Source organism: Lepidochelys kempii, chromosome 6 (assembly GCF_965140265.1).
Source record: "Lepidochelys kempii isolate rLepKem1 chromosome 6, rLepKem1.hap2, whole genome shotgun sequence".
Classification (NCBI taxonomy): Eukaryota; Metazoa; Chordata; order Testudines; family Cheloniidae; genus Lepidochelys; species Lepidochelys kempii.
In genome coordinates this window covers 62,627,702-62,652,558 of record NC_133261.1, presented here as the reverse complement: position 1 = coordinate 62,652,558, position 24,857 = coordinate 62,627,702, and the positions used below count along the sequence as shown (strand labels likewise).

At 41.7% G+C, this 24,857-nt stretch overlaps 1 protein-coding gene across 8 annotated transcripts in view; it reads right to left on the bottom strand.

Annotated features, from left to right (window-relative positions):
- The window catches only part of FUT8 (fucosyltransferase 8), a 291,206-nt gene that overhangs the window by 65,078 nt on the left and 201,271 nt on the right, over positions 1-24,857 (bottom strand). For 7 of the 8 annotated variants that reach the window (XM_073348346.1, XM_073348343.1, XM_073348347.1 and 4 more), the window contains 3 exons: positions 21,004-21,119; positions 20,720-20,885; positions 3,725-3,839 (listed from right to left, as the gene is read on the bottom strand). In XM_073348346.1, the coding sequence (XP_073204447.1) occupies positions 3,725-3,839; positions 20,720-20,885; positions 21,004-21,119 (397 nt within the window). Of the gene's footprint in view, positions 1-3,724; positions 3,840-17,800; positions 17,936-20,719; positions 20,886-21,003; positions 21,120-24,857 lie in introns of those variants that run through there. The other variant, XM_073348349.1, reaches the window with a different exon arrangement.

Below are 24,857 nucleotides of genomic sequence, written 5' to 3'. Positions count from 1 at the left end.
CCACTCTGGTGAATAAATTGTCAGCCCAAGAGCTCCCTTCCACCTCACCCCTCCTCTATCTGAAAACTTTCAGCTCCTCCTGGTGAGCCCTCCTTCCCACACAGGCTTCTCTTTGCTCCTTGGAAGGAAGGTTAGGGAGGAAAAGGAGCTCAGAGCTACTACTCCTCCAGCCAGCAGACTCAGTCTTGCGGACCACCTGAGTATGTATGTGGTGCAGTAGAATAGGGAGCCTGATCTTGCTCCAGTGTAGTATAGCTGAGTGCGCTGGCAGTCACCTACCCTCCTCTAGGAAGGGATTTCACCTTGAGCACAATCACCTCATGAATGCAGAGGGGCTGCAAACTATTTCCCTCGGTCTACAATCCCCTAATGGTAAACTAGTCCTGACTTACCGTTGGAGACTTCCCATGTAGGTATCAGCTGGGTTCATCTTAAAGGAGGTTTTTACCCTTATAGATTAGACATTTAGATAGTGAACTACAAAAGAATTGATGGAGCAGAACCAACACTTGATTTAATATTGTAGTAGACATTCTCTAAGCTTATTCAATTTTCATATGTTCACTACATTTTCCCTTGTAAAAATATAAGTATAGAAACTTATGTCATCTAATTCCAGTCTCCCTCAAAAACATCATTTAAAAACATGCTTTCCAGCTGCTATTTTCTCTTTTGCTCATTTGTTTTATTTTTAGGTAGCCTTTTTATTTTGCCTAAAAGACTGTCTTTTCAACATGCTGAGCCCCATTCCCATGCCTAAATTTCTTTTAAGGTGTTTTTGGAGAAGGTGTCTATTCACTAATCCAATATTATGAAATTAATTCAACAATGGTTGAGGAGCACATTAAACATGCATTGTAAAATACTAAAAAAAGGGATATGGTAAAAGATATTAAGAGAATAAGAAAATGCCAGGTTACATGTATAGTCACAAAAATTTGAATTCACTAAATATAAAGATTTCCAGACACTATTATATGATTATTGAAATCTATAGTAGTGAAACAGAACAAAGAAATCCATAGTGAATTACATGTAGTCTTGACAGTCCATTTAAAGGAAGTATATACATAAAATCCCTGATTGAATTTCTGAATGATATTGTGGATAAGGCAGAAATCTCCTGAGGACTTCTCTCCTGGTAATTTGCTGACTCTGTTGAGGCTTTAATACCAGAAGGAATAAAGTAGATCAGGCATGGAAAATTTTCTTATCAACTTTCAAAAATGGCAAACAAACAGCATGGTCATTGTGTCTGTGTTTTGTAAAGAGGCGTGTTTACGCTCATGCTTTCTAACTGTTTCTGCCTGAGGAACTATGAAAGAATGAAGACAGCTCATCATTCCATGTGGATGGTTATACATGAGAAACATTAAAGAGACACTGTCAACCTAAATTTGGCCTATTAAATTTTATAATAGTATTTTATAAAAAGGTAAGACTGATAGAAATGTTTCACAATTTTAACATTCCAATCAAAAACAATTGTTTTAAAACAAACATTTCATTGTATTGTCTGAATCACCACAGCACTAAGAACTTGAAAGTGAAATAGACTATAAAAAAAAAGTAAAGCTGACTTCATTGATATTTTTCCCGAAACTGAGATAAATATATATAAAGTAAACAAAGAGCAAATATATTGGATTTTAAAAATTCTTTCACTTGGAATATTGTGCAGTATTATGAGTAATATAAGAATTCTTTTTTAAACAACATATTATTTTTAAGTTTACAATGTCACTAAGACATTTTAATAATCACCTGGAGTTTCATTTGCTGCAAATCTAAATCAATAAGGGAGAAACAGTAGATCCCACGGTGTTATCTCCAGTTCTTTTGTATATATTCCACTAGGAAATATTCACCAGATCTAAAATATTATCCCGACCATAAATTAGTTTTAGCTACTAAAAATCAGAGGCAGAGCAGCTGAAACATTTTTCTGCTACTTTATAACAGTTATACAAAAATTATGTTAGATAATGGCAATACATGTAAACCAGCCAAAATTTCTTCCTGCCCAGTCTTGTTTCCTTTCACGTTATAAAACAAAGTCGTGATTAAGTTTTCACAATATCATTATGTAAAACTCTTAAGGGACATAAAAGCAAAGATTAGTAGTTTGTATTTGATGGAGTGGAGCAGGGGGAACCAGAGGAGGGAACCAAAGAAAGGGGTGATGTGGTCAAAGAGATAAGCCAGAAACATGATCTTTATAGCATAGTTTTGAATGGACATAAGTGAAGCAAAATGCATTTGCCATAGTGAGACAAATGTCAAGATGTGAGATGGTGGACAAACGGCTTAGCTTTGGAGAGGAAAGGCCAGATCTTAAAGATGCTATGCAGAGAGAAGAGAAGCAGCAGGATTTAGGCACAGCTTTGATGTTAAGATCTAGAGAGAATCATGTTGAAGGTAACATCCAAGCTATGGGCTTAAGTGACGGAAAAGATGATGGTGTTGCCTATAATGGCTAAGAAAAGGGGAAGATGGAAGGACGGGGGGAGAAAAAGAGTTCTGTTCTAGTCACATTGAGAATAAGCTGATGGTTGGACATCCACAAGGAGATGTCGGAAAGACAAGCTGTGATTTTAGTTTGGAAAGAAGACGACAGGTCAGGAGTGCAGATGTAGATCTGTGAGCCATCAGCATATGTGTGGTATTTATTGACATACAGAATGAGATATATCAAGTATGTTAGACACAAATAGCTAACATATTCTCTGCTTAAAGTATTTACAACATACCTAGTATGAGTGTCCAATTAGTTTTTTCAAGGATAGTAAGAAGAAAGTTTCTTCAGAGTACAACAATAATGGGGGAAAGAGCAATTATTACAGAAATATGAGAGAAATATGGGAGTACAATTTGATATATTAAAAATACTAGAGATTTCTATAAATTCTATAGGATGTACAGGGGCTTTAAAACAAAACACTGAAAATTAAGGGATTGAGGAACTCAGGAAGAACTAGAATAGGTGGTAAAAGGTGTTAGAGTCAGAGAAAGGGGACCTAGAACATGATTGGATCATAATTTAAAGAAAATATCTTTATGGGAGAAATTTTAATGAACATGTCGAAATTAAATAAGCTTAGATAAAAGCTATTACAATTTTAAGTGAGAATGATGGTTCTGCACACCAGCTGTTTATGGTTCAGTGAGTGACACTGTAATTGATAATGGATAATTACATTATTTATGTAAAGTATCTTCTCTCTCACTTCAGAGACACCACTGATGAATTGAGGAACGTGTCTATAGGAGAACTCCCAAAAGATATAGCCACTTCTTGTAATATACCAAAACACAAGCTATTGTTAGCTTTTGCAGACTTATAGAGTCTGAATGAAAAGGCAAAGTTATAGTCTACTGGCAATCATGGATCCAGCACAAAAAAATACCCACCCCCAAAATATATGTCAGAAGATTATATTATTGCACAATTACAATTAAACCAACAGTTAAACCCTTTTCTGTTATTGTCCCTTTGTGTGTGAAAATACTGGCTCACTTTACACATAAATACAAAGGATTATTACATATCTACAACATAAATCCTCTCATATTGCTATCTACAGAATTTGCACCTATACATTCACTTAAATTACTTGAATGTTTTTACTACATTGGCATATTTTAGTGGGTTAAAATATTTTTTCAACAAATCCCATTTTTAATTTTTCCTCTTAATTTAAGCACTTTTATTCTACCTTCTTACCTGAAGATATGTTATTCTCCTCTGTACCAGCTCTGTCAGATCTTTGGCTTCCTTTTCTCGCCAATCACCTGCTCCATCTGTTTGACTGAGGTAGTACAGATCTGTCATTATCGACCTATAAAAGGCAAGCAACATTAGATAGCTACCTTACTACTAAATACTAAATTAGAGGGCTAGGCAAAGCCACAAAGAGAAATTCAATAGGCCTTCTGATTACACTGATCTGCTTAAACGTTTTTAGTGGACAGAATACGTAATTAAACTAAGAGGGGACAGGTACATATGCACTGCAAAACACTAAATTAATTTGACTGTTGGTATGCCACAGCATCAGTGCAGATTACCTCTCTCTGCATGTATCTCCCAACACAAACAGCAACCCAAGATGGGTGTGTACACATTATCTGATTCTGTGTCCTCCATTTACCATATTTCTCTTATCCATACGTAACTGCAGTATTAAATGGCTGTGGGGTAGAAAAACTCTTAAGCCCACTAATCAAAATTTTTCACTGAAGAAAAGCCCCAAAGGCATTAGTTCCAGGATAGATCTGAAATTCATTGGCCCAGGAAAAGAGACAATCAGAGGGTGGCTTCTCTGACAATGTGATGTTGCTATGCCATCAGAGATCAGCTTACTGTCTTTATATAAATGTAACATTGTAAATGTCATGGTTCAGAGATTCTACTGTGTTCCCATAGTCCTTATTAGTACACCTGCAAACCAACTGTAGAATATTATTAAAAAATTTGGGATAAAGAAGCATCTCTTTGTCTATAATTAAAAAATAATATTATGGAAAATATAAGTAACAGCATAGGAAGAGTGACATGAGATGTGACCATGATGTAAATCTGGATTTAAGTCACAATAGAATCATAGAATATCAGGGTTGGAAGGGACCTCAGGAGGTCATCTAGTCCAACCCCCTGCTCAAAAGCAGGACCAATCCCCAATCAAATCATCCCAGCCAGGGCTTTGTCAAGCCTGACCTTAAAAACTTCTAAGGAAGGAGATTCCACCACCTCCCTAGGCAACGCATTCCAGTGTTTCACCACCCTCCTAGTGAAAAAGTTTTTCCTAATATCCAACCTAAACCTCCCCCACTGCAACTTGAGACCATTACTCCTTGTCCTGTCTTCTTCTACCACTGAGAATAGTCTAGAACCATCCTCTCTGGAACCACCTCTAAGGTAGTTGAAAGCAGCTATCAAATGCCCCCTCATTCTTCTCTTCTGCAGACTAAACAATCCCAGTTCCCTCAGCCTCTCCTCATAAGTCATGTGTTCCAGACCCCTAATTATTTTTTTTGTTGCCCTTTGCTGGACTCTTTCCAATTTATCCACATCCTTCTTGTAGTGTGGGGCCCAAAACTGGACACAGTACTCCAGATGAGGCCTCACCAATGTCGAATAGAGGGGGACGATCACGAGGGGATAGTTCAGAAAAAGCTTTCATATCAATGCATATGGGCATACTTTTGTATCTTTCTGTATGAAGCAGTTATATTTAAAATGTATACGCATTAAGTACAAAAAAAATCTACATTAGTATCACAAATTTAGACTACAGAATATGGAGATCATTTTTTAGGATCTGTCAGATACTAAATGATGACTTCTGTATTAGTATCTAGTTGATAGTCATAACTGAAGGTCCAGGGAAGGGTGGTAAGAAAATTCTGGCCAGCAGAAGAGAGCAGGAAGATGGCAATATACTGGGGATGCGATCAGGCATCCTGACCAACAGGAGGGAATTTGGGTAGAACAGCAGCACATCAAAGACAGCCACAACCACATACCACAGGCCTTTTATGGTATCCAAAATTTTTTGAGGGGAGGGGCTTGGAGAGAGGAAGCAATCAGAGGTAGACAACAAGTGGAAGGGGGCTCTCTTGGCAAAATCCAGTATTCATAGTAGGGTGGGGTTTAGATTCCTATTCACTCAATACCCAAATTATGCAAAGAAGAGTCAGTAAATGGAAAATATTATGTTACTCATAATGACATTACCCTGTCTACTCTGCAAATACAAAAATAATTTTACATTTAATAACCTAACTAATAATCCAACATTACAGGCAGAGAAAGGAGCAATGCCTACAGTTACCGCTGCTTAAAACTTCTGATTATAGTACCCAAGTTGCTTGTAACATTGACAAACTTTAACCATTTGGGATGATACCCTGTTTATTTGGACTTGAGGGGTTGTGATTTACCAGCCGAGAGTCTTGATGAACCACACATAGGAATACTGGAGCAGAGGGAGGATACATAACAGGGGTGGGGGGATGGAGGGAGCCAATGGGGATACAAAAAGGGTGAGGGCCAGGGAACATGCTTATTCTCCTAGGATCCCCTGGTAATGCCCTCTCAGGGTAAGGGTGGTATAAGAGACTCTACCTTGCAGTAATCTATGGCACTGGAGCTCCTTGGCTGAGGCTACTCCTTATAAGCAGGCTTGTTGACAAAGTGGGGAGCAGGCTCAGCATGTAAGTCCACATTGGCACCATGTACCCTCCTGCTGATTGCCTTCTATGATGAGATAACTGGCTCTGTGGATATGGGGAAAGCGGAGGACATGATGTATCTTGATTTTAGCAAGCTTTTGATACGGTCTCCCACAGTATTCTTGCCAGCAAGTTAAAGTAGTATGGTTTGGATGAATGAATGGACTATACGGTGGACAAAGTTGGCTAGATCATCAGGCTCAATGGGTAGTGATCAACGACTTGATGTCTAGTTGGCAGCTGGTAGCAAGTGGAGTGCCCCAGGGACCAGTGTCTGTCCTGGGACCAGTTTTGTTCAACAACTTCATGAATGATCTGGATAATGGGATGGATTGCACCCTCAGCAAGTTCGCGGATGACGCTAAGCTGGGGGGAGAGGTAGATATGCTGGAGAGTATGGACAGAGTGCAGAGGGACCTAGACAAATTGGAGGATTGGGCCAAAAGAAATCTGATGAGGTTCAACAAGGACAAGTGCAGAGTCCTGTACTTAGGACGGAAGAATCCCATGCACTGCTACAGGCTGCGGACCGACTGGCTATGAGGCAGTTCTGTTTCAAGAGTGACTTATGCCTCAGAGGACCATGAGACAATAATAAAGAAGAATAAGCCACTTGGAAGAAGGAGGAGATAAGGAAGAGCCCCCCCTCCCCATGAAGGAATTAACCATAATTTGTGGGCGTAAGGCACCTAGAAATAGATTCAAAACAGTACTCAGATCTGACTAAAATGCTTTCACTAAGGCTCTGTGAATTTTTTTTTTTTAAATTCATGGCAGAATCACAGGTAAAGTATTGAAATTTGCAGATTATGCATGGAATGCAGTCAGCAAAAGGTTACTGGTGCATTTCTTTGCATACAAGTGACTGCAGACATCCCCTGAACTGCTCCGAAATGCAGCTGCTGTGCGCTATGAGATGCACTGAGCATGAGACTGGCTCAGGAGAATGCCCAGTTCTGCTTTCCTGGTGAGGCTGCAGCTGCTCATGTTCCAAGCAGTGATGGCTACTGTACCGCCTTCTCCCGCTTTAATGCACCACCACAAACTCAATGTAATATGATGGATGGACGGAACACAACAAAATTACATGACCCTGCTCTCTTCTTCATTTCATTTTAATGTCTAGAATACTGGAAAAATCACAGTGCAGAGCTAATTTCATGATTTCTGCTCAGTGCATGAAATTACAATTTTCACAGGGCTGTTATCCAAGGAATCAAATCATGAACATCCTTTTCTACTACAGCTGATATATACAGAATTTAAGCAGCCTTGAGCCAGCCTGACTTGACTTCAACGACATCTTTGATGTCACCCCACTCTCCAGTCCATTATGTGGAGTGTTTCTTCTGACCCAAGTTAGACCACAATGAATATTTACAGCAATAGACCTTTCTTTTTTGCTTTGGCTGATCAGAGCCAATTGGACTGACAGAGCTTTTACTGAGCTTTGTATTCAGCAAAGCTTTGGACTCAAGGGTGTGCATATTCAAGGTCTTTAAATGCTTCACAGCTGAAACCTTTGTTGTGGATTGACTGGACTGTAAAAACTGTCATACTGGACCACACCATAGGTTCATATAGTCTAGTTCAGAGGTGGGCAAACTACAGCCTGCGGGCCACGGAACCCTCCTGTCTGGCCCCTGAGCTCCTGGCCCAGGAGGCTAGCCCTTGGCCCCTCCCCTGCTGTTCCTCCTCCCGCGCAGCCTCAGTTCACTGCGCCACCGGCGCAGTGCTCTGGGCGATGGGGCTGTGAGCTCCTGAGGCAGCACAGCTGCAGAGCCTGGCCTGACCAGGTGCTCTGTGCTGCATGGTGGCATGGCTGGCTCCAGCCGGGCGCCATGGCTGTAGCGCTGCCAGCCACGGGTGCTCTAGGCAGCGCGGTAAGGGGGCAGGAAGGGCTGGATAGAGGGCAGGAGAGTTCCCGTGCCGCTTCCCGCAGCCCCCATGGGCCTGGAGCAGTGAACTTCGGCCAGTGGGAGCCGCAATTGGTCAAACCTGCAGATGTGGCAGGTAAACAAAGCGGTCCAGTGCACCAGGGGCTTTCCCTGAACAAGCGGTGGACCAGCTTTGAGAACCACTGAGATAGAAGACACAAAAGACACTCATCAAATCCAAGGAGAATGCTTGCTCTCTATTTCCTGAGAACATCCAGGTATCTATTGACAGGTGTTCGTGCACTGACAAAATAATACATTTGCAGAAGCAACACAAGCTCACAGCAATATGTCGTCCATTGCCACAGAATCTACCCTTCAACACAGTTTATTTTACAGAATCTAAGCTTTCATTTTAAGCTTTTCATTTAAAAAAAGAATTACATGTCCAGCTCTGATGGTTGTGAAGAAAACATGAAGAGTGACAACCAATGCAGTACAGTCTTGAATCAGCAGAAAGCCTGAAACAAACAATGTCTCAGTGGGATAAGTCAAAAAATAAGAATGTGGGGACAGTGTAAAGTAATCTTGATGAATATAAAGAAGTAACATGGTAAGGGGAGTCCCACTTCTATGATTCGCAAAAAGAAAAGGAGTACTTGTGGCACCTTAGAGAGACTAACAAATTTATTTGAGCTTAAGCTTTTGTGAGCTACAGCTCACTTCATCGGATGCATTCAGTGGAAAATACAATGGGGAGATTTATATACATAGAGAACATGAAACAGTGGGTGTTACCATACACACTGTAACGAGAGAGTGATCACTTAAGGTGAGCTATTACCAGCAGGAGAGCGGGGCGGTCACCTTTTGTAGTGATAATCAAGGTGGGCCATTTCCAGCAGTTGACAAGAACGTCTGAGGAACAGTGGGGGGTGGAGGGGGGGAATAAACATGGGGAAATAGTTTTACTTTGTGTAATAACCCATCCACTCCCAGTCTCTATTCAAGCCTAAGTTAATTGTATCCAGTTTGCAAACTAATTTCAATTCAGCAATCTCTCGTTGGAGTCTGCTTTTGAAGTTTTTTTGTTGAAGAATTGCAACTTTTAGGTCTGTAATCAAGTGACCAGAGAGATTGAAGTGTTCTCCGACTGGTTTTTGAATGTTATAATTCTTGACGTCTGATTTGTGTCCATTTATTCTTTTACGTAGAGACTGTCCAGTTTGACCAATGTACATGGCAGAGGGGCATTGCTGGCACATGATGGCATATATCACATTGGTAGTTGTGCAGGTGAACGAGCCTCTGATAGTGCGGCTCATGTGATTAGGCCCTATGATGGTGTCCCCTGCATAGATATGTGGACACAGTTGGCAACGGGCTTTGTTGCAACGATAGGTTCCCTGGTTAGTGGTTCTGTTGTGTGGTTGCTGGTAAGTATTTGCTTCAGGTTCTGGGGCTGTCTGTAAGCAAGGACTGGCCTGTCTCCCAAGATCTGTGAGAGTGATGGGTCATCCTTCAGGATAGGTTGAAGATCCTTGATGACGCGTTGGAGAGGTTTTAGTTGGGGGCTGAAGGTGATGGCCAATGGCGTTCTGTTATTTTCTTTGTTGGGCCTGTCCTGTAGTAGGTGACTTCTGGGTACTCTTCTGGCTCTGCCAATCTGTTTCTTCACTTCAGCAGGTGAGTACTGTAGTTGTAAGAATGCTTGATAGAGATCTTGTAGGTGTTTGTCTCTGTCTGAGGGGTTGGAGCAAATGCGGTTGTATCGTAGAGCTTGGCTGTAGACAATGGATCGTGTGGTGTGGTCTGGATGAAAGCTGGAGACATGTAGGTCAGCATGTCAGTAGGTTTCCTGTATAGAGTGGTGTTTATGTGACCATGATTAAATTTCATATTTCATAATAGAAAAACTTTGAAAAAATTAAATGAAAACACCACAGAATTGGTTATCCTGCCAGATGAAAATGTGGCAGAATCTGAGAATATTACTGCAGAACTTTGGATCAGAATGTCATGGGGTACACAGGGCCTTTTACAAGTCCACCAAAACACTGATTAAAAAAATACTGGGGGGAAAATTCTGGCCTCATTGAAGTCAATGACAAAACTCCAGTTGATTTCAGTGGGGCCAAGATTTCACCCCAGGGGCAACAAGCATAGACTCCAGGTAGTGGATCAACATCAGCAGCTGAAGAGCCCACTGCAAAAAAAAAAATATTAATTTTTAGAACAAGTGGCCATGTGACCAGAAAGCCATTCAGAAACAGTAGTTGCTAACAGATGTCTATTCAGAGTCAAATTAATCTTTCAGAAGGGGTACAGATAGTTTACTCTGACTTCCATTTTAGATGTCTTCATTAGCGTGTGTTTTATTAACTGGCTGCATTAATTTATTGTTATTTTTGACTATCATAAAACAGATCTATATATGCTGGTGTAAGTTAGGAACCACAATGCAACACACCATTATGGCTAAAATGGAACAAGCTGAGACTTTAAATACTTTATATTTGCCCCTACAGCAGACTGAGGGGAGCTGTGTGAGGGGTCTTCCACACATTCTTCATCAGCTGATCCAACAAGTGATGTAAGAGCATGGCAATTCCAGAAGATGAGAGTTATGGTCCAGATACCTCTCTATTGTACCTCTTGCAGATTTCTGAACCTGTTCTAATGTAAACCAGTTGAGTTAGCTAACTTCTGCAAATACTGGGGGTATGTAGGATCATCCACATCAGCACCACTGTCAAACTGTTGATCTGCAACACAGATTTGGCATCAGAAGAGTCATCAGCTTCTTCTCTGTCTAAACTTGTCTTCATTCTGCTCTTCAGCCTACCCCATTCAATAGGATGGAATAGTTTAAGGAAAGGCAAGGCCTAGAGCACTGAGATAGCAGAAAAATCCTTCAAGGTCTGCACAGGTGCCATTGGCATGAAGGATGCTGTTGAATTGCTGGGGAATAGGAATCTGGGACCCAACAGAAATTAAGGTATTCTAAAATCCTTGTTTACTGTTACAATACTGAACAGTTAACAGTGGTTTAAGGTTTTGCATTAATTTATTTTTGGCTTACTCCCATTGTAACAACCTCGATTTAAAAAAAAAAAACCCTTAACCCTTTATTAAATATACAAAAAAAGAAGAAACAATTAATGCATTTGAAAAGTCTTTTTATGGGAAAATCTCCTGCCTGACAGTCTCTTACTTGCATTCAAGATGGTTCTTGCTGGGAGAAAGAAAATGCCAGTTTAAGGTGGTCACTTTGGGTTCAGTCAAATCCTGTTTCTTTTTAGGACAAAACTAACAGAAAACAGAGAGACAAGATTTTTAAGCAGCTTCTGTCCCTATTACTTTCAAATTAACTGCTAGAAAATTACAGACACAGCACATGGTCTCATTAATCATTCTAAGATTTAGCTAATTTTTACCAGTTGGACTGAAAGAGGAAGTTACTCACCTCATGCAGTAACGATGGTTCTTCGAGATGTGTGTCCCTATGGGTGCTCCACTTTAGGTGTCTGTGTGCCCCTGCACCTCTAATCAGAGATTTTTGGTAACAGTGTCCCGTTGAGCCCGTGCATGTGCTCTTCCTCCCTTGTGGTCTGCCTCGAGGCTATTTAGCACTGCACGGGCAAACCCCCCTCACTTCCTTCTTTACCACAGAGCCCTATAGAGAACTCCGATGTAGAGGGGAGGAGGGCGGGTTGTGGAGCACCCATAGGGACACACGTCTCGAAGAACCATCATTACTGCACAAGGTGAGTAACTTCCTCTTTTTCTTCGAGTAGTGTCCCTCTGGGTGCTCCGCTTTAGGTGACTCCAGAGCAGTACCCATCACTGGAGGCTGGGACTTCGGAGCGGAGTTTTTTTACTACAGAGAGTACTGTGGAGTTGAAGATGGTGTCAGCGGCCAAATCTTCAATGATCGCATAATGTTGTGTGAAAGTATGGACAGAGGCCCCCATCATTGCTCTATAGATTGGGGAGATAAGGGTATCCCTATGGAATGTGATTGAGGTAGGAACAGATCTCATGGAATGTGTATGGACGGAAGCAAGTCGCGCCCTTGCTAAGTGATTAATGCAACTAGAGACCCATTTGGATAGTCTTTGAGGCGATATCACAGAGCTTTTGGATCTTTCTGTGGATGAAAGGAAGAGTTTAGGGGATTTCCTGAAGTCCTTAGTCCTGTCCAAGTAGAATGCGAATGTCCTTTGTTAAGGAAAAGTTAGCACATGTGACTCCATTTTGGTTTGGGGCCCACCATTGTTTAAATGCCAGCACATCATACACCAGGAAGAGTGATCCTTAGATACTGAATCCCTGTGAAAAGCCTCCTCCTTGTCTCCAGCCTGCCTTGACTCCCAGTATCTGGTTTTTGTCAGTCTCTAACTCCCTGTCTCTTGGCCTTGACGTGAGGCCTCCCATCCTGATAATGAAGGTTACTGATGCATGGCTTTAGGACCATGCTGCGTAATTAACATACTGGTATAGCACGAGGAATGCACCAAGCAGGGATAGGTGGTAGATAAGACAAGGGTTTGTTTATTGGCTAAGGTTTCCAATGCACGAGGGCAACATGCTTTGCTAAAAAGTATATAACCTTTGTATAATCTGTATTCAGGGTCCCCTCCTGGCTAGCAGGGGGGCACCACGCTCGAGCGTAATAAACTTAGTGTCTTTTGGGAACTCTGCAGTTGTGGACTTTGTTTATGTGCCTCAGCCTAGATTCGAACTGTGCGTGTCCTACCAGGTGTAATTTGCAGCATTTGTGTGCGTGTCCTACCAGGTGTAATTTGCCGCATTTGTGTGCGTGTCCTACCAGGTGTAATTTGCAGCATTTGTGTGCGTGTCCTACCAGGTGTAATTTGCAGCAGTTGTGTGCGTGTCCTACCAGGTGTAATTCGTAGCACCTTCTAATATCTAGCATATGCACAATTGTCTCCCAGTTGTCACAATGTGGTTTTGGGAAAAAACAAGGAGATGGATCTGTTGATTCATATGGAAAGTGCAGAAAAAGTAGGGAGAAACTTGGGATACGGCCTTAGAGGGTTTGTTTGTTTGTTTTTTTAAAAGACAAAGGCCGTGAATGATGGGTGTGCCATCAGGGCCGCTATTTCTCCTATGTGCCTAGCTGAGGTGATGGCAATTAGAAATGCTGTCATCATGGACAGGTGTAAGAGAGAACAAGTTGCCCTGGATTCAGAGGGAGGTCTAGTCCAAGCCCTGAGAACTAGATTAAAGTCCCAGGCTGGAGTGGGTGGTGTCACATGGGGGAAGAGAATCCCAATGTCCTTAAAGAGTCTACGGATTAGTGGTTGAGCAAACTCCAAGTGGGAAGCCATTTTCGCCATGAGATGTACCTTAAGGGAGCTGAGTGAAAGTTTAAAATGTAGTGCAAAATCAGAGGGAGTAAAGATCAGGTTGGGTCTGTCCGTTTGAAAAGGTACAAACTTGGAGTCATTTACATTTTGTAGATAGGTATGTGGAGTGGTCATCTTGTGGTTGTGCTGCAACATGTGTTTCAGCTTGTCAGAGCATTCTGCTTCTAAGCCTTGGAACAAAGAAAGATCCAAGCCTAGAGGCGGAGGACACATGGGTTGGGGTGAAGGGTCAGCCCATTGTTTTGAGAGAGTGGGTGAGGAATGGGCTGATGTCAGAGGAACAGGAGGGCATATTGCCATCTGCATCAGGTAAGGGAGCCAGACCTGTCATAGTCAAGAGGGGCAATCACAATAACTCTCGCTTTGTTTCATTGAATTTTCAACAGAATCTTGGATAGGGTAGGAAACTGGGAAAAGACATACAAGTGGGCCCTGTCCGCTGGGAAGATGAGGGCAACTACCAGTGAATGTTTCCCCAAAGGGTGGCTATATCTTGAAGCATCTGTGAATTCAGTATACACTCATTGTCATGAGAAAATTCCAACTGAGACAGCTGGTTATCCCATTCTGTATCTCTTGTAGACAGACAGCTGAGATGAGCTCATTGTGATGGGTGCATCAATTCCAAAGTTTGAACGCTGTCTTGCAGAGGGAGGGAGATCTGGCAGCTCCTTGGCAGTTTATACAAAACATACAGGTCACATTAAGTCCATCATAACCTTTGTGTGTTGTTTCTGATTAAAGTCAGAGTTTGTGCACAGGCACTCCTGACAGCTCCTAGCCCCAAAAGAGTGATATGGAAGGTCATTTCTGTGGAAGACCATTTGTCCTGAACCTTGTTATTGTGTAGGTGAGCTCCCCAGCATATTAGGGAGACGTGTGTCCCAGGGTGATGAACATGGGTAGTGACAGGAGCGCTCTCGCTTGTACTGCATCAGGTTGGTGCTGATAAAGTCCAGTCACTGTACAGGGGTTAATAAGCTTTGGACTCCCTAAAATATAAGCTTCTCTGCAAAAATGATGGAGTCATGACATGTTCCCTTCATCTAGGGCTAGGGGGTCTGGCTTGGTGAAAACAGCACTCCAACGAGCAGAAAGCTCTCACTACCATCAATCTGGAGCACAAAGCCATCCCCAAAGCATCTTTGTGGCTGCTTCACAGAGGAACACAAGAGACCAGATCCCTGGGCATCCCCCTGCTTATTTGTATCTAAAAGACAGGCCTAACGTAGGACTCATTGTGTCCTGGCACAGTCAAGGAACTATGATGTGATTGGAATAACAGAGACTTGGTGGGGTAACTCACATGACTGGAGTACTGTCATGGATGGATATAAACTGTTCAGGAAGGACAGGCGGGGGAGAAAATGTGGAGGAGTTGCACTGTATGTAAGGGAGCAGTATGACTGCTCAGAGCTCCAGTATGAAACTGGAGAAAAGCCTGTTGAGAGTCTTTGGGTTAAGTTTAGAGACTAGAGCAACAAGGGTGATGTCATGGTGGGCATCTGCTATAGAGCACCAGACCAGGAAGATGAGGTAGATGAGGTTCTCTTCAGACAACTAACAGATGTTTCCTGATCACAGGCCCTGGTTCTCATAGGGGACTTCAGTCACCCTGACATCTGCTTGGAGAGCAATAAAGCAGTGCACAGACAATCCAGGAAGCTTTTAGAGACTGTTGGGGACAACTTCCTGGTACAAGTGCTGAAGGAACCAACTAGGGGCCGTGCTCCTCTTGACCTGCTGCTCACAAACAGGGAAGAATTGGTAGGGGAAGTAGAAGTAGGTGGTAACCTGGGCAGCAGTGACCATGAGATGGTCAAGCTCAGGATCCTTGGAAAAGGAAGAAAGGAGAGCAGCAGACTACGGACCCTGGACTTCAGAAAAGCAGATTTTGACTCCCTCAGGGAACTGTTGGGCAGGATCCCCTGGGAGGCTAATCTGAGGAGGAAAGGAGTCCAGGAAAGCTGACTGTATTGTATAGAAGCCTTATTGAAGGTGCAGGAACAAACCATCCCGATGTACAGAAAGAATAGTAAATATGGCAGGCGACCAGCTTGGCTTAACAGAGAAATCTTCGGTGAGCTTAAACACAAAAAGGAAGCTTACAAGAAGTGGAAACTTGGTCACATGACTAGGGAGGAGTATAAAAATATTGCTCGAGCATGCAGGGGTGTAATCAGGAAGGCTAAAGCACAATTGGAGTTGCAGCTAGCAAGTGCTGTGAAGGGTAACAAGAAGGGTTTCTACAGGTATGTTAGCAACAAGAAGGTGGTCAGGGAAAGTGTGGGACCCTTACTGAATGGTGGAGGCAACCTAGTGACAGATGATGTGGAAAAAGCTGAAGTACTCAATGCTTTTTTTGCCTATATCTTCGAAAACAAGGTCAGCTCCCAGACTGCTGCACTGGACAGCACAGTATGGGGAGGAGGTGAGCAGCCCTCAGTGGTGAAAGAACAGGTTAAGGAGTATTTAGAAAAGCTGGACATGCACAAGTCCATGGGTCTGGATCTAATGCATCCGAGGGTGCTGAGGGAAGTTGGCTGATATAATGGCCAGGGGTCTGCAATCACCTTTGAAAACTCGTGGTGATCAGGGGAGGTCCCAGATGATTAGAAAAAGGCAAATATAATGCCATCTTTAAAAAAGGGAAGAAGGAACTACAGACCGGTCAGCCTCACCTCAGTCCCTGGAAAAATCATGGAGCAGGTCTTCAAGGAATCCCTTTTGAAGCACTTGGAGGAGAGGAAGGGGATCAGGAACAGTAAACATGGATTCACCAAGGGCAAGTCATGCCTGACCAACCTAATTGCCTTCTATGATGAGAACTGGCTTTGTGGATTTGGGGAAAGCGGAGGACGTGATGTATCTTGACTTTAGCAAAGCTTTTGATACGGTCTCCCACAGTATTCTTGCCAGCAAGTTAAAGACGTATGGATTGGATGAATGGACTATAAGGTGGATAGAAAGCTGGCTAGATCGTCAGGCTCAACGCGTAGTGATCAATGGCTCAATGTCTAGTTGGCAGCCGGTAGCAAGTGGAGTGCCCCAAGGGTCTGTCCTGGGACCAGTTTTGTTCAACATCTTCATTAATGATCTAGATGATGGGATAGATCAGCAAGTTCGCAGATGACACTAAACTGGGGGGAGAGGTAGATACGCTGGACGGTAGGGATAGGGTCCAGAAGGACCTAGACAAATTGGAGGATTGGGCCAAAAAAAATCTGATGAGGTTCAACAAGTTCAGAGTCCTGTACTTAGGACGAAGAATCCCATTCACTGCTACAGGCTGGGGACCGACTAGCTAAGAGGCAGTTCTGCAGAAAAGGACCTGGGGATTACAGTAGACAAGAAGCTGGATATGAGTCAACAGTGTGCCCTTGTTGCCAGGAAGGCTAAAGGCATATTGGCCTTCATTAGTAGGAGCATGCCAGCAGATCGAGGGAAGTGATTATTCCCCTCTATTCAGCACTGGTGAAGCCACATCTGAACTATTGCGTCCAGTTTTTGGCCCCCCACTACAGAAAGGATGTGGATGAATTGGAGAGAGTCCAGCGGAGGTCAATGAAAATGATTAGGGGGCTGGGGCACATGACCTATGAGGAGAGGCTGAGGGAACTGGGTTTTATTTAGTCTGCAGAAGAGAAGAGTAAGGGGGGATTTGATAGCAGCCTTCAACTACCAGAAGTGGGGTTCCAAAGAGAATGGAGCTAGGCTGTTCTCAGTGGTGGCAGATGACAGAACAAGGAGCAATGGTCTCAAGTTGCAGTGGGGAAGGTCTAGGTTGAATATTAGGAAATACTATTTCACTAGGAGAGTGGTGAAGCACTGAAATGGGTTACATAGGGAGGTGGTAGAATCTCCATCCTTAGAGGTTTTTAAGGCCTGGCTTGACAAAGCCCTGGCTGGGATGATTTATTTGGGGTTGGTCCTGCTCTGAGCAGGGAGTTGGACTAGATGACCTCCTGAGGTCTCTTCTAACCCTAATCTTCTATGATTCTATGAATTGCCTGGAATTCCTTGCTTTCTGTCTGGGTATCTTTTACAAAAGCTTGACCACATCAGAAAATGCAGAGCCTAGCACCACTGATTTTAGTGGTCACCCCTAAGAGGAAACCTCCCCATCAGTGCTCTGCACGTTGGGGTAACTGGATGGGCACTTTGGAGGCCTGGCTGCCCTGCTGCACCTCCGATGGAATGTTCTGAATCAGCACTTCTGTGAGCATCACCTGTACAGATTCCCAGCAGTGTTCAGAAGAATTAGCCTTGGATTTGAGGATTTCTCCTTCAACTCACCATGAGGCAACCTTGTATCAGACATCTGGGAGTCTCCTTGGAGAGCCTAAACAACAACTTAGAGGCATTCCCCATGTTTCTTGAGTGTACTGGATGACATCATCAGACAAATTTCAAATCCATGGATGTCATAGGAGGCTTCCAGGCACGGTACATGCTGCATATGGTCATCTGCGTTGAACATTGTTATGCCACAAGATTGTGACTTGAAGCCAGAGACCATCCTCCTTCAAATGGCATTTGTAATAGAAACATGAGAAACTGCTGAATAAACTAGTGACATGGAAGAAACAAGAAAATGTGTGCAAGTGTTGAACACCAGTATGTATTGAAATAGAAATGCCAAGCTGTTACAATTTTTATTAAGGTTCTGGAAACTCAAGCTTCTCTGTTGGTGTCTACAATTTTACCAGAAATGCTCAATAAAAATGTGGGTAGTCTTTCTAATCTGAATAATTTACAGTCACAGAGCATGACTGCAGTTACCTTTAATCATGCTAACTTGGTTCATGGAACAGTGAAGCTGCAGCAGGGCAAACTTCAGTGTGGGCTATACCCACCTAGACCCCTGGGTAATTACTCATGAAGCTAGTTCATGTGGATGCTTACACTGCACAAATGTAATACACTTAAACAAGTGTAAGGCATTTTCCTTAGCAGCACACAACGTGCAATTAAAAAGTTAGTGCTAAACAACCTCAATAAAGCACACGTTTAATTGTTTAAGGGCAGGCCAACTGACAGATATCACAAAGTAGCTATTAATGGAGAATCATCATTAATTGGGGATTTTCTAGTGGGGTTCTGCAGGGTTGGTACTAATCCCAACGTTATTCAACCTTTTTATTAAAGATCTGGATTTTATCAGATCAGATTTTATTAAAGATCTGGAAATAACTATAAAGTCACTCCTGATAAAATTTGCAGATGACACAGACTGGTTGAGGGGTAAATAACAATGAGGACCTGGCAGTCACACAGAACAATCTGGACTGCTGGTAAACTGAGCCCATACACACAAAACACACTTCAGTATAGCTAAATTCAAAGTTTTACATCTAGGAAGAAGGAATACAGGCCATACAAGAAGAATAGGGGGAACTGCATCCTGGAAAGCAGTGACTTGAAAAGCATCTTGGAGTCATATGGATGAGCAACTCAACATGAGCTCCCCGTGTGATGCTGTGGCAAAAAGGCATAATGTGGTCCTTGGAATGTATAAACAGAGAAGTAGTGAGTAGGAATAGAGATCTACCTCTATATACGGCATTGGTGAGACTGTTACTGGAATACTGTATCATCCAGCGTGGGTGCAGAAAAGAACTACAAAATTATCTGAGGGCTGGAGCAAATGCGTTAAAGTGAGAGACCTAAAGAGCTCAATTTGCTTAATTTAGGAAAAAGAAGGTTGAGAGGTGACTTGATTAGCATATAAGTACCTTCACAGGAAGAAAATACTGGTTATGCAGGACTTTTTAATTTGTCAGAAAAAGACCTAACGAGACCCAATGGCCGGAAACTGAAGCCAGACAAATATAAATTAGAAATAAGGCACAATTTTTTTTTTAAATGAGGGAGAGATTAACCATTTGAACAAACAAGCAAGGGAAGGGGTGGATTCTTCATTTCTTGATGTCTTCAGTATAAGACTGGATGCCTTTTAGCCAAACACAGGTAATACTTTAGTCAAATACAATTTAATGGGCTCAATGCGGGGATAATTTAGCAAAATTTGATGTCCCACAAGACACAGAAGGTAAGACTAGTTGATCTAATGGTCCCTTGCCTTAAACTGTATGCATCTATAAACATGCTGGGGCTGAAGATTAAAGAATTAGTAGACCATGTCTCTTTCCGCTCTCCCAATACTTTAAATTTATACTATTTTTATTTGAAAAATTCAGCATAATCATGATGCTAAAATGAATTTCAAAGAAAAGAATATTCTTACTAGGTACTCCTGTAAAACCAGATAATTTTTCAGAACCCCTTTTAACACTGCTATTGATGTTAACGTGTGAGGCTTTCTTAGTTTAGTTTAAAGAAAGGGAGGGTAGGGTTCACAGTGCTAAGTTGTGTTAACAAAACAATTTTTCTTTTATTGTTCACTAATGAGACACTAATTGCGACCAGAATCCTACTGGGAATGTAAGCTTTTACATATAATAGGCCTAAGGACAGTTTTCACTGTATTTATGATGATTCTTGGATTCATTTTGTTCTGCATGAACACACTAGCACTAAAATGTTTTCATTTCACATGAAAGAAATTTCAGATGAAAGAAACTTTTAGTAATGGGAAAGTCGTAGGATCAGCTTCAACTGCAAACACAATTCAGGTTTTTCTGTACAGCACTATGATGGCAATGCAATTAAAGGAAAGGTACATTTTTATCTTAAATGTTCTGTTAACCTTTAATTAGGAGAAGAAATAGCTTTTTCTTAAATGGCTATAAGTCCTGAAATTACCAGGACACCTTCTCGTCTTAATGTAATTACAGTTTACTGTATGCTGATGAACAATATCATTCATTTCATTCTAAAATATTGAAAAAAGGTACCTAAAATTAAATGTTTTCTTGTGTTTTGTTAGTTGTCATAGAAAGAAAGAGAGAGGAAAAGTAACTATGAGTAGAAAGCCATAATAAACTATGATAGGTTTCTCACTGATAGATTAAAAATATATATAAAAATATCAAAGCAGAGTTTCCATCTAATATTTAAGACTTAATGGACAACACAGAAGGTTTACTCAATGACCCCTAACATACAGATATAATTTGCTGCTAATGTCCCAGTCATGATATTCTAATCCAGACAGTAGCACTTCTCCCTTTGCAAGGAATCTAATGTCCCAGTACCTTAATCAGTTTCTAGTCTTTAAAAAAATAAAAATGTAGTAGCAACCAGCACTAGTACCTTTCCTGGTGACCCAGATCAGATAGAAATTCATCAACATGTCTTTGGAGTTCACTTCCCTCCAAATTTTTCAACTTCTTCAATTCACTCTGAAGAAAAAACCAAAGTTCCTTGGCTCCATTTTCAATCCTTCTTCTCAATATTTCATGGTCTTTCCCCATGCCTGCTATTAAAAAGCATAAACATATCAGTATTTCCAGTGAAGTGGTACATGATGAAATTGAAACATTTGTGATATGGTATATAAGAGTTTAAGAACAAAAAGAAAACATCTCTCTACCAACCATCTCCAGTTCGTTTCTTATAGTTTTCTATCTGCTCTTTGGCCTTTAAAAGCTGCTCTTCTAAAGCATGTACCCTTCCTGCAGCTGGCCCCTGATCAATGGGACCATCCGGTATCCTAGAGCACCGGAAAGAAAATTAAAGCAATAATTAGGTTTATAAATTATGTAATATTTGCTTACTTCACTAAAACTAGTTACTGATAACACTTTCGGTATTATAACACATATAGAACCAACAAAACTCCAACAGAAACTTCTTCCCGGTTCAGCAATAATTTACACAAACAAGACTACAGTTCATTAACTAAAAGGAAAATGTCAGTGTAACACAAGATACTCTAATTATCACAACTGTATTAGGATAACTCAAAATTTCAGCAGCTAAGGTAACAAGTGGTGGTTTCTGGGAAGATACCTGTATCAAGAACAAACTTTAGAGGTGGCTATTAGGTTAGTCTTGGGAGACAATGGGGGGGAGGACAAACAAAATGTAATCCCTTCTTATGAACTCAATGACTTGAGGTTAGGGCATGCTTTTCCAAGATAAAACATTTATTTCTGATGATCTGTCGTTCTTCAGCAACTACAGTTTCAGATTATTATGGGAAAGTATACTCTGCAGCTAACACCCACTGTCTGGCCTGTTAAGATGTTATCTTTATAGCAATAGTTTGTCCTCAACTATCTTTACAGTGGCTCTTAAAACTTCCTCTTCCCTGCCTTCATTCAGGAAATGGGTACAGAATAATAATGTAGAACTGAAGTGATAAGTCAAGGCAACAAGAGCTACATTGCCAATCATGGGCAAAAAGGCACTTGCTGGAATATGGAGGAAATGGTATTGGTAGTCTGAAGACAGTGGTGTAAGAAAGCAAGTCTTGAGCTTCGATAGCACTGTCCAATGTAGAACTACCCTCAGGAGTCAAACTTCTAGTCCCCTGAGATTTTTCTCAGTCTCTGTGACACAGAGGCCCATGGTGGTTCACCACTTTGTGACAGCAACTCCTGTCAGACCTGACATAATCACTACACTTAACACACTATTGTCATGATATATACCCAAAAGGTGACATCTAATATATCCTTGGAAAACTAATGACTCACTAATCATCATTAATATTCTTGCATGATATACATATGGAGTAGGTTCAAAGAGTTTTAAGAATTACGTTCTTAAAATATGTTTGGAAAGCAATGCATAAGCCCAGTCTGCCTTAGACAAAGGAATATGCATTTGTTTGTCTGACTAGCCTGGTCATCAGGCAGAGACAATGAAGATACAGTTACATAAAAAGTAAACAAAGCCATGAACCTACCGAGTCGGGGAGATAGCCTCTTGCAGGGGTCTGAACCTCAAATGATAAGCAATTGAATCAACTGATTGCATACAATACTACTGTATTATAAAAGTGTATCAAGTAATGTATTTTATGAAAGCCTGTAACGCACTGGTGATGAATATCATTGTGAAGTGTATGCATTAACACTTCGTGACGAATTATGGATACTCACTAATATTATGCTTTGAAGTCTGTGACCAAACACAGGGAGAAACAGATTTTTCCCCAGCCCCAAAGACAGCATTGTGGAATCAATAGAATAGAAGCCCTATTTACATACAAATCAGCAGAGGGGTGGGAAACACACAGGCAGGGAAGAACAGCATGAAGTAATCCTGCTTCCTGAAGCAGGGTTAATGAACTCAGAGATATAAGGGGATCCATAGAGCCACGTAGGCGTCTTTCACCTAGGAAGACAAGGGAAACCAGGACCTCATACTTCTGTGGAAGGACCTGACTCAGAGAAATCAGCCATGGCTGGAAAGAAGAAAGACTGGTAAGGAATCTATATTTAACCAAGACTGTAGCTTTTTAAGTCTTAGTCACTAGAAAGCATATTTTAATTTTATTTGCTTGTAACCATTTTGGTCTTTATCCCTTGTACTTCAACTCACTTAAAAACCTCTCTTTTTGTTAATGAACTTAATTTATTTTTAATGTAAACCAAACCAGTACTCTGTTTTAATTGAAAGGATTGTTAACTCTAGCTGAAGTAATAAACAGTGCTTTTGTCTCTTCAAAGGTGCAACAAACCTTAGTATTTGTCTGAGTGTTCCAGGACAGGGCTGGACACTTCAGGGCAACCAGTTTTGGGGAAATTCTGGAGGAGGACTGGAGTCACTTTGCAAGTAGTAACCAAGGCTGGTGGAGACCAGGGTGGGGCAGGTTGTTGGGGTCAGAGTGCTGAACGAGAGCTGCACAGTACACAGACATTCAGGGAACTGTACGCTTGCCTGCTGGATATTGGTATCTGGGCTGTGAGCCACAGCAGCAAAGCTAGGATTACAGGGCAGGTGATGACAACTCCTTACTGGTCTGGGTTGAACCCCAAAATGTCAGTCTCACAATAGGAAGGCTGACAGCATACAGAACACCAAAATATATCTTCTTCATTCCAAACATCAACTATCTCCACAGTTACCTCTAATGGATCAACGGTTGGCATAAAATCAAGAAGGGCCAAATTAGTATGAATACTGAATCTATAATCTTAGCGGGTGATTTCAACAAAATATTGGATCTAAACTTTAATTAAAAAATAAATTAGCTGTAGACAAGCCATCATCAAAAGTATGCATTCATTATACTGGATAAAGCAATATATAGCAACACCAATGTTCCAGAAAAAGGCTACGCAGAGCTCTTGCTCTGAAATTCATAAAACACAGTCAAATATTTCTTTAGTACAAAAAACCCTTCCAAAAACTTCTGAAGATGCTGTTGGAATAACAGAAATATTAGTTATTAAATCTTTCTTTATTGTACACAGGTACTAAAGTTTGGCGTAGAAATGGCAGGGTATTTACCCAGGGCAATAGCATCGGCACATTCCCGTCAACTGTCCAGTTAAGCATACAGTGGCTGCATAGGAACCCTCCTGCTATTTTTTCTTCTTTACTGGGACCTGTGGACTGTAATCCTTCCAAACTGCACATCTACGCAAGCAAAGAAGTGAACGTGTTCTTAAATGACATTCACAGTTTGGGTCCCCCAAAGATTCAGTGGCTGCCATGTACTACCTTGGGTAAAAACTGACCAACTGGGATCATTTTGACCAATATCATAGCAATAGTCTGATCTCTAGCTCTGCCAAAAAAAAAAAAAAAGCCATCTAGAAACTTTTTGGGCAATGGCTATTTTTTCAGGTTTTATATCTCCAGAACCCCTGACTTAAATGAGTCTAAATTTGGGTCACTAACTCTACCCACCACTCCAGTAATGTAAAGCAAATTTCAATAAAATCTGTGCAAGCATGCATATTTTAGAGCTTTTATAAGCACCATCCTTTAAATAGGAAAGAGAGGGAAAGCACTCCTCTACGCATCCATCTGCAGCATTGGAATCTCTCGAAGGTGTGAAGTGGCCCATTCATCTCAATGTGATGTTCTCAGATGAGAACACCTCATGGAGATGAATATAACCCGAAACAACAGTTGGGACAGGTGAATTGCTCCATTTACCTCAGTGTTGTGTTGTCATCCCCCTCGTGAGTGCTTTACAGCTTGTGATATACATAAAGTATGCCTGATCTTAATTCCCCACTCAAAGGGGTAGGACTTTCCCAGATCTCAGCTCACATGGGGGGCAGGTGGGGGGCCTCAGACCCTCCCAAAAGGGCAACACCCCCCCCCCAAAAGCCCAGCTCATAATAACGGGGTGTGGGGGATTCAACTCCTATTGATAGGCATGAGCCCCCAAATCCTAGAACATACAGCAGCGAGAGGTGTTCAGATGCCCGCAGAGTGCCACAGCTTCCCATATGCCAGCTTATATGAGGGGAGCACCGAGTGGGTT